Genomic DNA, 11,644 nt, shown 5'->3' on the forward strand with positions numbered 1-11,644 from the left:
TACCACCTAGGAAAAAGTTGGAAGGAAGAAATTATGTTCCAAAGGCAAAAGGAAGAAGAGCAGAATATTGGGTGCATTTTTGGGAGTACAAGGAAAATGGTAAGCTTAGAGCTGAGTGTATGTATTGTGAGAATAAAACATTTGCTTGTGATGTTAATATCAATGGGTCAAAAAACGTAAAAAATCATTGGCAGAGTTGTCCAGCTAATCCTAAAAATAAAACTAGAGGAAAACAAACTGAGATAGCTTTTGACCATGATGTTGAGGTTGGACAAGATAAAATGAAAGTTTGGGCTTTAAATATTGATGATGTTAGAGATGCTCTTGCTTACATGATTATTGTGGATGAACTACCTTTTCGTCATGTAGAAAAACCTGGTTTTAGGCATTTTATGTCTGTAGTTTGTCCTAGGTTTCACATACCATCACGCACTACTATTCCACGTGATTGTTTACAACTTCATGCAAAAGAAAGGACACAATTAAAGGAACTACTAAGAATGAAATGTCAACGGATTTCTGTCACTACTGATACATGGACAAGTATCCAAAGAATCAATTACATGTGTCTTACGGGTCATTTCATTGATATTGAGTGGAAGTTGCATAAAATGATCTTGAACTTTTGTCCTATTTATAACCACAAGGGTAAAGCTATTGCTAAGGGGGTGGAAGAATGTTTGACTTCTTGGGGTGTGGATGAAAAATTATTCACTATTACTGTTGATAATGCAAGTTCTAATGATGTTGCATGTTCTGAATTAAGAAAAATGATGCAAAGTAAATTGTCTTGTATTGGTAATGGTGATTATATGCATATGAGATGTGTTGCACACATTATTAACCTTATAGTGTGGATGGGTTGAAGAAGAATAAAAAATCCATCAATAAGGTTAGATATGTTGTGAGGTTTGTTAAGAGTTCTCCATCTAGATTGAAACTTTTTAAAGACATAGCTGCAAGGTATGCTCCAAACCATTCTTCACTGTCTTTAGATGTTCCAACTAGATGGAACTCCACTTTTGATATGCTAGAAAAAGCATTGAAGTTTCGAGATATTTTTTGGAGGATGGATATTCCAACTAATCCTCAATTAGATCAAGATACGATTAGTGAAACCCATGACGGATATGATGATAATCAGAGTGGTGGTATTGGAGAAGATGATTTGAGAAATTCTGGAGCTCCCCTTGAGAGTGATTGGAAGGTGGTTGAAGGGCTAGTAGTTTTCCTAAGAGGAGTTGAGGAAAAATTAGAAGAAATTGAGCAACTTGAGAAAGGTATTTTCTAATACATCATTACAATTTTTTTTTCTTTTATAGTAGCTAATTTGATATATTTTTTTGTATAGATTTGGAGAGCTCTACTTTAAATGATGGTGAATCTGATGTAGTTTTTGTTTGATAATTAAAAAAGGTAATACTACTATATTATTACTAATACTTCAATACATATATTATCTCTTTGGAATTTTTTAATTTATATGTGTTTTCGTTTTCTTTTGCAGATTGATACTAATGATATGATGATGTTCAAGATTCTTGGAGGAGTTGGAGCAATTTCATAATTTCATTTTTATTGTCCTTATTGATGTTTTGGCTTTAATACGAATTGTAGTATATTTAACGTATACTTTTGGAATTGTGGATTTGTGATTTGACTTTTGAGTTATAAATGGGTACTATATGACTTAATGACTTGATTAATAATAATAAATATATGTGTAAATAGGCATTAGGCAAGCAGTAATGATTAATATGTTTACAATGTACAATACTTAAAGAATTAAAGGCTTAAAGGCCATAACAATAAGGTCCACATTAGAAAACTATTCAGGATCATCGATTATCGGTCCGGTCCGGGGTTTAACCCGGACCAATCGGTCCGGTCCGGGGTTTAACCCGGACCAATCGGTCCGGTCCGGTCTTGGATCGAATTTGACTGGTCCGGTCTTCGGCCCCAGCTTTCCTAAAATTCGGTCTTCGGTCTGGTCCGAGTCGGTCCGGTCCGGTTTTGGACCGATGCATAGCCCTAATCGCGACAAGGGCGACTTCAAATCTTCAAGTTAACAGACCTGTCTTAAAGACGTCAAGATCATAACGACTAGCATACATGACTTGACGTCTCCGATGATTTCATAACAAAGGGTTCTGACTCATCGCGACAAGGGCGACTTCAAATCTTCAAGTTATCCGGTCAGTTTTAAGATGTCAAGTTCATAACGACTAGCATACATGACTTGACATCCCCGATGGGTTCATAACAAAGAGTCCTGACCCATCGCGACATGGGCGGCAACGTATACTTTGCGAATCTGTCATATGCACAACAGTACAAAGAACAAGTATACCATACATGCAAAAAAAAAAAAAAAAAAAAAAAAGTGTATGTTATACACAGGCAGTGACATGACAGTTTATTCTTAAGAAAGTGGGTATTAGTCGACAATCGTGAATTCGTGATGCAAAAAGAATTGAAATCATGCGGTATTCAATTGATAATTGATGATCATAAACGGCCAGCTTAAGACAAAATTGCTTCTTTAAAAATAAAAAAAATAAAAAAAATTTGGAAAAAGTCAATTGAGAATACTTACTGGACGAGTATACGTAGTTTCTTGAGGATTTCTTGAAAAAAAAAAAAAAAAAATGGTCACTCCAAAGTCAGAGTACTCCAAATCCTCTGCTTTTATTTCTGAAAATTCATAGAGTATTATTTATGGTTGACCCATATTGGTGGGAATTGATTAATTAACATAGGAAAAGCAAAGTTAGGTATCCATTACCTTTAATTTCTTGATTTGCTGCAATACACAAATCACCAAATCTCTCTTGCGACCACAATCGAAAGTGTTAGGGGAAATTCTTAAAGACTGCAAACAAATTCGAAAGTCGCAATAATTGAGTAATGGTTAAATAATATTAGCATGAATTAACTTGTCAAAGGAAGTTCAAGTGCGGTGATGCTTACCGTTGCGGTTGCAAGTTCAAGAAGAACAAATAACAAGCGGTTGCAGGGGAAATCGGCTATCTTGTTCGTCAAAAGTATGTCTACCGTAAGTCTGTAATAATGTGATATAGAGGGGTCAAATTCCTTATTTTTATAGGTTTCGGTTGACAATTATCTTTTAAGAGATTAAAACCTAGTGTAATTGGGAGTCTAATCTTGGTGTTCAAGAATTCCCATAAATCAAACCCAATACTTAAAAAAAAAAATAAATAAATAAAAATTACTAGTGACTTCCAAGTCAAATAAAAGGGTCAAGACCTTGTCACGCCAAACACTTCAAATCGTGTATGTGACACAGTCTCAAGGGGGCAATTTGTAGACACGGAAATTTTATAAGTGTCATACATTAAATTAATTAAATTAATTTGGGTTAAATCATGTTAATGTTCCATTTTAATTATTTTTGGGCCCACCCAAATAAATAATCTGAATTAATCAAATACAATTCGGGTTATAAAATAAATTAAACGGACCAGGTTAAAAGACTTCTAAGTCATAAAATGGGCCAGGCCCAAACCTACTAAGTCCACTCAAGGGGTTTCATCTCCTATAAATACACCATTCTTCTATCAGTTGAAGGGATCCAAAAATCATTATTCTAAGAGCTCATAAAACTCAAACGGAATTCTCTCTGAAGTAAGTCAACAAGCACATCAAACTCGTGCCGACTTGTTCAGATACACTCAAATACATTTGAACGGGATTAAGCTTCATAAGCCCTCGTTCAGGTGTATTCAAACAAAACCCCTGAATACAGGTTGACATCATCAAATGTCACCCTGCATTCAAACTCAAGTTGACGTCATCAAACGTCACCCTACAGGTGTCACACACGCGTCATCGTCAAGTTGCGGAACGGAATCAGAGGACTTAGTTTATTTTATTATAAACTTTTATAAAGAGATTGTACCCAAAAATCAAATATTAATATAAATTCATTTGTTATTTTATTTCCCGTCTTTATTTATTTAGACTTGAAATTTGTGTAAACAAGCTCGTTTGTATCAAACTATCAATTGCATGGTAATTCGTACAATTTAGGCTATTTCATGCCAATGTGCTTGGACATACCTCGTGAGCACATACTAAAATAGCATCAATAGTCGATTGTATGGTGAAAATCCATACATTTTTTTTTTTTTTGCTATAAAACTCCTGAACGAATCATTCCTACTTTATGCTACATGTAAGATCATCTTTTCTTTTTAATAAATAAAGAGATTGAAAACATGTGTATAATATGCCACGCCGCCACATACAAGTTTAAATATCAAAGTGTGAACACACTGAACAAGATACAAAGGATGGGATTGCAGGAAGCCCTACCACCCCCAGGCCCCAGCTTAACTATCCAATAATGAATATCCATCCCTGTTATAGAAGCTTCATTGCAACTAATGGATGTACAAAGTGAAATAACCAGGCATTTTGCTATGAAACTGCCCTGTCAATGTGGCCCCCTTAATTAGTCGTCTCATTGACTTATCAATATAATAATAATAACAAAATTATATTTTTTTAAGGAAAATGCTATACATAGCCCTAAGGGCTACATATAAGCATTTATTTTACTCTTGAAAATTGTTTAAATTTAGAAAATCATGACAAAAACACACTAATTACACCGATTTGCGCGTGTTTTTGTCATGAATTCCCAACTTTATACATTTTTCAAGAGTAAATTCAATGCTTATATATAGCCCTAAGGGCTATGTATAGCATTACCCTTTTTTTAAAGACTTGTCAACAAAAACAGTCAGCATTAAAACAACATCATCATCAATTTATAATTCATTTTTCATCACACACTCAATTTTGCTGTTTTTAGAGTTGAGTACTATGTTTGTTCACTAATTTCTCTCTTCACTATAGTATTTTTTTATTCTTAATTTTGCAATTTCTACCCGATTTTTCTGGGTTGATGACAAGCTAAAGCAACCCTTTTTTTTGTCCAAAAAAGTGGTGAATTTTCCTTTTTCACTTCGGCTTTTTCTCTCACTAAAACCCCTTTTTTTTTTCTCTAAATCCTATCTTTCTTTCTTTCTTTTAATCTTTTCTATACCTTTTTAATTCTTAAGTTGGTTGAATCTACGTTGAAATTCTAAAAATTTCAGCTTTATTTGTTTTTTTCATCTAATTTTGTTTTCCGTTTTCCCCATTATAATTATTTGTACTTTAAGCGTAATTTTGTAAAGAAAGAAGCTAATTTTAAGTCGAATTTTGGGGGTTTTATATGGTTAGTAATTAGAAATAGGATACGAGCACGGAGATTAAATCTTGGTTCATGTAGCCGACCCCATTGTTCCAGAGCTACGGCTTGGCGGTGGTGGGGCCGGTGTTTATGTAATCTGCTAAATCAATTAAATTGTGGGGGTGAATTTTTTTATTTGTTTTGGGTAAATTATTGAAAAACCCAGAAATGGGATCAAGCAAAGATCTTTTAGGGGAAGCAAGAAAAGGGGTGGTAATTGATGACAAGGTATTTGTGGCAGTAAGCAAGGAGTTAAAGGAAAGCAAAACTACACTGCAATGGGCTTTGCAGAATTCTAATGGGGAGAAGAAGATTTGTATAATTTATGTTCATGTTCCTGCCAAAATGATTCCCATGCCAAGTAATTATATTAATTTTAATTGATTCTATTCTTTTAATGTATTATTAGCAGTATGTCATTCATATTTTATGTACTTTAATGTTAGTTTCATTTATTGGGAGTGATTGCTGGATTTTGTTATGTTTATACCTACTAGATCTTGTGTTTGGTGTAGTGTTACCTAATTCGCGGTATGTGAATGGGGTTTAGGAACACAACTAGCTACCTACACGTTAGGTAATTTTACCAATTTTGGTGTTTTAGAGTGCAGTTCACCGGGGGGGGGGGGGTGGTTTAGTGATTTAGGTATACTCATTGATTTAGCAATGTTAGATTGGTTCCAGTAGTAGGTTTAATGGAAGACGTATATAGAATTACAAGTTTTACTTATAATGCTGTTTTATTTGAATTGGCTTTCTAGTTTATGTAGGTAATGTGTTTTATTCAATCACTTTCTAGGAAATCATTCTTAGGTATAAAGAATTCATGAAACCACTGGTTGAAGATGTGATGAGACATTATTTTGGACTGGCAGGGCGGCACTTCACCGAGTTATGCCTACCTTTGTAATTTGTTAGTGATATATCTTCTTAAAAGACAGTTTTAGAATTTGTATCATGAGTTTCAGATAGATCACTTTGAAATTACCTCTTGATTTGGGAGGGTGTAGGTTGCTTAGATACATACCGGGATGATAGTTTTGCTTTCTTACTTATGATGATGGCTCATTGTGGTGTTTCTGCTGTCTGATTATGCATAAGCAACAGTCTTTTATTTGTGTTCTACAATTTTTAAAATTGCAGTGGGTGGGAAATTTCCAGCTAGTCAAGTGGGAGAAAAAGAACTTAAGGCGTTCCGAGAGCAGGAAAATAGAGAGATGCATAAAATTTTAGATGATTATCTACAAATTTGTGCCAAAGTTGGGGTACGATCTCTTTTTAAACTGATAGGAAAAAAACAAGATGTTATTGTATTTTACTGCTTATTAGCACTGTTTTTCCATCTGAGTCTTTTTTGATGTTAGTATACACATTGAAATTTGATAGGCGCATGCCGAGAAATTACATATTGAAAGGGACTCCATAGAGGAGGGAATTGTGGAAATCATATCTCAACAAAAGATAGGGAGACTCGTCATGGGAGCAGCAGCAGATAGTAGATATTCAAGGTGTCCATAATGGATTTTGTTGTGCAAATCCCTAATGATGTTTGTAGGAGCTCATAGACCCCAATTGTGAATGTTTGATATTTAGATTTGACTAATTTCTAGGTCATATACTTTGAGAAAAGTCATATCAATGAAAACCTCAAAGAATGACATTTTCCTGTGCTATTGTCTTGAAGGAAAATGGTGGAGCCTAAATCGAAAAAGGCCAACTATGTGCGTCAACATGCACCTGATTTCTGTCACATCAGATTTATATGCAAAGGCCGTTTAATCTGTACGAGGTATGCCTTCCATTTTCTCTTAATTTCTTACTGAGAAACCAGCTGTACTTAGAATCCTGAAGTATCTGGTTTAACATTTCATTATTAATTTTTTAAATGTGATTATGAAGCTTCCTAAGTGATCTTTTATAAAATATGTATGGTATCACATGCTGCTGATCTTTGTAGATCCAGATATGATTTTATCAAATTTTGATACCTTTGGTTGATCTGAAAGCTCCTCGATTCAGTTATCTGTTTGAGCTGATAGATATTATGATAAGCTCTTCTTATTACTCCAGCTGGAAGATATGTTATTTTGCATTTTGCATTTTGATTGTAATTTGTTGGGTTTTTTTTTTTTTTTTTTTTTTTTTTAAATTCAAATGTAGAGAGATTTATAAGATGCAAAATTTGATATGCTGATCAACTAGCTGCTATTGAGCCACTTGTAGTTGGTCTAGTGGTTGTATATGACAGTATCTTTGATTTTTGATGCTGTTTGAGTTTATTGATAATACTTTAGCACTGTCTGAGTGTAGGGAAGGTGTGAAGCAACCAAGTTTGAACGTTGAAGAGAGATCATCAAAATCCTTAGAGAATGTTCAAATTGATTCGGGCATTCTAAGTCAAAAATTACATTCTAGTCTAAGAATTTCAAATGATGATGGATCTGAAGGCAGTTCTGATAGATTTATTCAAACACTAAGACCCTGTTTTTCTGAGTCCTCAATCCGATTGCCAGGACCCAAATCAGCTTTTAGTTCCCCTTGCTCATCATTCTCAAGAGAAGGAGCCCCAGAATCTAGTCTGGAACTGTTAGTTCTTCCTCGGACAAAGATTGAGCATCAGAGATCATCACCTCCAAGTGTATTGGTCAGTAAATTTGTCACTGCAATCTACGTGCTCTAACATTTATGATTATATAGATCCACATCCACTATAACCTGAGGTTCTGAGCAGCAATATAGCAGGCTTTGTTTAGCTGATGTTGCCACTGTTTAATAACTTTTCAAGTTCCTGAACTTTTATTTGGTTCAGCAGGAAAGCAGTATGAATGATGATCTGTATGATCAGCTTGTGCAAGCCATGGAAGAGGCTGACAATTCAAAGAGAGAAGCTTTCGAAGAATCAATGAGGCGTCGGAAAGCTGAGAAAGAGGCTATAAATGCAATTCGCAAGGTAGACTATTGTCTAAGAACTTTCTGCTAATCTTGATTTTTTTTTTTCACCCGAGTCATTGTAGAAGAACTTTTTATTGTAGCTTCCCTTTTTTCTTAAACCTGATGTCATCATGTCTATGACTAAGGGCCTGCAAAGCTAATTTTGGATTATATTTTGTTGATATTACAAATTTGGCTTTGTCGCTACTTAAATTGTATGATTATCAGCAAACAAGTGTTCTTTTCCTCTTTGAGTGGTTAGGATATGACCCTTTGCCTTTTATATTCATGTCTTTACTTCAAATTGTGTGGCTATTCAGGCAAAATCTGCTGAAAGTTTGTATTTTGAGGAATTCAGACAAAGGAAAGAGCAAGAGGAAGAGCTGGCTAAGCGGAAAAAGGAACTTGAATTCATGAAAAGCCAGTTAGAAAAGGTTTTGAAGGAACTCCAAGAGGCATCGGATCGGAGGTTGTCACTTGAAAACCAGTATGAGAAATCCAAGATCACAGAAAAGGAGATGGAGGAGAAAATGTTTTCTGCAGTGGGCTTGTTGCAGAAGTATAAGACTGAACGTGATGAATTGCAAGTAGAAAGGGATCATGCTCTCCGAGAAGCTGAAATATTGCGGAAACAATTAGATCAGGAATCATCAAGCTCTCATGTTCCTTTTTTCTTCTCTGAATTCTCTTTCTCAGATCTGGAGAAAGCTACTAACAACTTTGACCCATCCTTGAAAATTGGGGAAGGAGGATACGGGAGCATATATAAAGGCTTTCTACGTCAAACTCAAGTGGCAATTAAGATACTCAATCCGAACAGCATGCAGGGTCCTCGAGAGTTTGAACAAGAGGTAGTCAATCTTTTCTAGCCTTTTGTTTTTCATAAGAAAATAGAACTCTAGTCTCTTACTGTGTTTTCATTCATTAGGAAGGTATTGAATTTAAGTTTCAGCTGACTTTGATAATTTTAGGGCCTGTTCTCTACAGATTATTTTCAGTTCAGTTCAGCTCAGCTCCAATAAGTTCAGTTCAGTTCAGTTTTTAATTTCCTTCTCTCATAAAATATTCAATTCAGTTTAGCTCAGCTCAGTTCAGTCAATCAGTACAGACCCTTAGCCCAATTTGAAGATATTGAATATATTGTCTTTTATGTTATCATGTTTGGTAGATTTTATTATGCTTAAATGAGCCACGATCCAGAACTTTTCACTGAAGTTAAAATATGATTTCTAATGCAAAGCTTTTCGAGTATAATTGTATAAGCGTGATGATTGGGCAACTTTGTGGCTGTGTGTAACTTTGTCTTGAGATAATAGCCCAACAACAATTTTATGAGTATTAATCTCTATAGATTCTGATGAATTTTCCTTAGGATTGTAAGAGTTTTGCCCTCTTTCCCTAATTTTGGTTGGTTGTTTTGCTAGGATTTTACTTGCCTTTATTCATGGCTCAAGATTTTTTAAACTAATAGAATCACTTGAAACATTGAGAACTCAAGATTTCCTTTTAAAATTTATCTTATTGTGAACTTTATGGCTGTTGCTGAAGGATTCTGTCTGTCTTATCTCTCTTCATTTGATATGCATCAGTTATAATATGTATAAAAGTATTTCTATTTTTCTTACCTGAGCTGGTCTTTTCTTTAGGTGGATGTTTTAAGTAAGCTTCGGCATCCAAACCTAGTAACTCTCATTGGTGCCTGCCATGAATCTTGGGCTCTTGTGTATGAGTATCTTTCTGGCGGAAGTCTTGAGGATAGACTCATCTGCAAAGACAACACTCCTCCACTTCCCTGGCAAACAAGAATTCAAATAGCCACGGATTTATGTGTTGTTCTCATCTTCCTTCATTCAAGCCGACCTACCAGCATTATACATGGAGATATAAAGCCTTCAAATATACTACTAGATGAAAATTTTGTGTGCAAGCTCAGTGATTTTGGTATATGTTGTGTAATCTCACATACAGAAACATCGATGGAACAAACTACAAGGTTTTGTACCTCTCAACCAAAAGGCACTTTCTCATACATGGACCCAGAATTCCTCACAACCGGAGAACTTACCCCAAAGTGCGACATATATTCTTTTGGGATTATATTGTTGCGCTTATTGACTGGTAGACCAGCCATGGGGATAACAAAGGAAGTTGAATATGCTTTGAATAATGGTAATCTCAATTTCTTATTAGACCCTTCAGCTGGAGATTGGCCATTTGTCCAGGCCGAGCAGTTAGCTCGCATGGCTTTGAGGTGCTGTGAAATGAATGGAAGGAATCGCCCTGATCTTGAATCGGATGTATGGAGGGTTCTGGAACCCATGAAAGCTTCATCTCGAAGCTTATCTATGCCTTGGCTGGCTTCTGATGATCGAGCACCTCATTATTTCATATGCCCCATTTTTCAGGTTAGTCAGGTTCTGACTCTGAGGAAGTTTCTTATCACATCTTCATATTTTGTACCCCCTCTTCCTTGGTTCATACTTATAGTTATCAGTTTGTTTTTGGGTTTGCAGGAAATTATGGAGGATCCACAAATTGCTTCAGATGGCTTTACATATGAAGCGGAGGCTATCAGAGGCTGGCTAGATAGTGGCCATGACACTTCACCTATGACTAATGCAAAACTTGCAAAACATGATTTTATTCCTAATCATGCTCTTCGGTCTGCTATTCAGGAATGGATACAAAGTCGCCGCAGTGTGTAAATCCTTTCCGTCAGTACAGGTGTTTAGAGAAAATCTCACACTTCTTTCAGGATTCTTATTACTCACAACTTACAGCTTTGGTTATGTTTAATTTAGATTAATTGTATAGGATTCAATGGTATATGCAACAGTAGCTTTTAGTAGGTGTACATACATAAAGTTGATTTTGTGCTGTGTGTTGCAGCAATTGAGGTCTAGAATTATGCTAGCATTCTCCCTTTTGTTGTCTTAGATATATTACTTACGAAGTTTATGAAAATAGATATATTCAAGAATGGGCATACCATGAATTTGAGGTACACGATCACTCTGTTGCACTTTCATTTTGAATCCTGTAATAGTGCTTTGTATTGCACACATCAGCTTCTCGTTTATCATAACTTCTGTGTTCAAAGGTCCGTGCCACTTTTGCAAATATAAGCGACGAACATTCTTTTTCGGTAAGGTACACGATGAGCTTCGAATGACTCTATGCTCGGTGGAGTCAGGGTCTCATTCTTTGTACCTCCAGACCTCCATTTAAGCTTAGCACGCTGCTAGCAGCCTATCAGAATATGTCAAAGGCATAGTAATTTTCAAAGTTATTCGTAGACCCGTAGTAGTGACTGAGGAAATAACAATTAGGCCCTGTTCTCTTCACCTTATTTTTGCTGAACTGAAATTATTTTTACTGAAACAAAATTATATTTGCTGAACTTAAATTATTTTTACTGAACTTAAATTAAATTTACTAAAATGAAATTATTTT

The 11,644-nt window shown here is 35.3% G+C and overlaps 1 protein-coding gene across 1 annotated transcript; it reads left to right on the forward strand.

Annotated features, from left to right (window-relative positions):
- The first annotated feature begins 4,817 nt into the window (after nt 1-4,817).
- Nucleotides 4,818-11,276, forward strand: LOC145586797 (U-box domain-containing protein 33-like). Its single transcript, XM_081643720.1, has 9 exons — nt 4,818-5,621; nt 6,404-6,525; nt 6,647-6,768; nt 6,945-7,049; nt 7,571-7,904; nt 8,070-8,210; nt 8,512-9,042; nt 9,838-10,596; nt 10,705-11,276. Exons 1-9 carry the CDS (start codon nt 5,429-5,431, stop codon nt 10,894-10,896), a joined length of 2,499 nt encoding a protein of 832 aa, XP_081499846.1. The 5' UTR covers nt 4,818-5,428; the 3' UTR covers nt 10,897-11,276.
- The last annotated feature ends 368 nt before the right edge of the window (nt 11,277-11,644 follow it).

Source organism: Chenopodium album, chromosome 16 (genome assembly GCF_948465745.1).
Source record: "Chenopodium album chromosome 16, dcCheAlbu1.1, whole genome shotgun sequence".
Classification (NCBI taxonomy): domain Eukaryota; kingdom Viridiplantae; phylum Streptophyta; class Magnoliopsida; order Caryophyllales; family Amaranthaceae; genus Chenopodium; species Chenopodium album.

Coding starts and splice junctions, on each gene's coding strand:
- LOC145586797 (XM_081643720.1), top strand. CDS start 5,429: ATGGGATCAAGCAAAGATCTTTTAGGGGAAGCAAGAAAAGGGGTGGTA. Junction 7,905..8,069: donor CATCACCTCCAAGTGTATTG/GTCAGTAAATTT, acceptor TATTTGGTTCAG/CAGGAAAGCAGTATGAATGA. Junction 8,211..8,511: donor CTATAAATGCAATTCGCAAG/GTAGACTATTGT, acceptor GTGGCTATTCAG/GCAAAATCTGCTGAAAGTTT.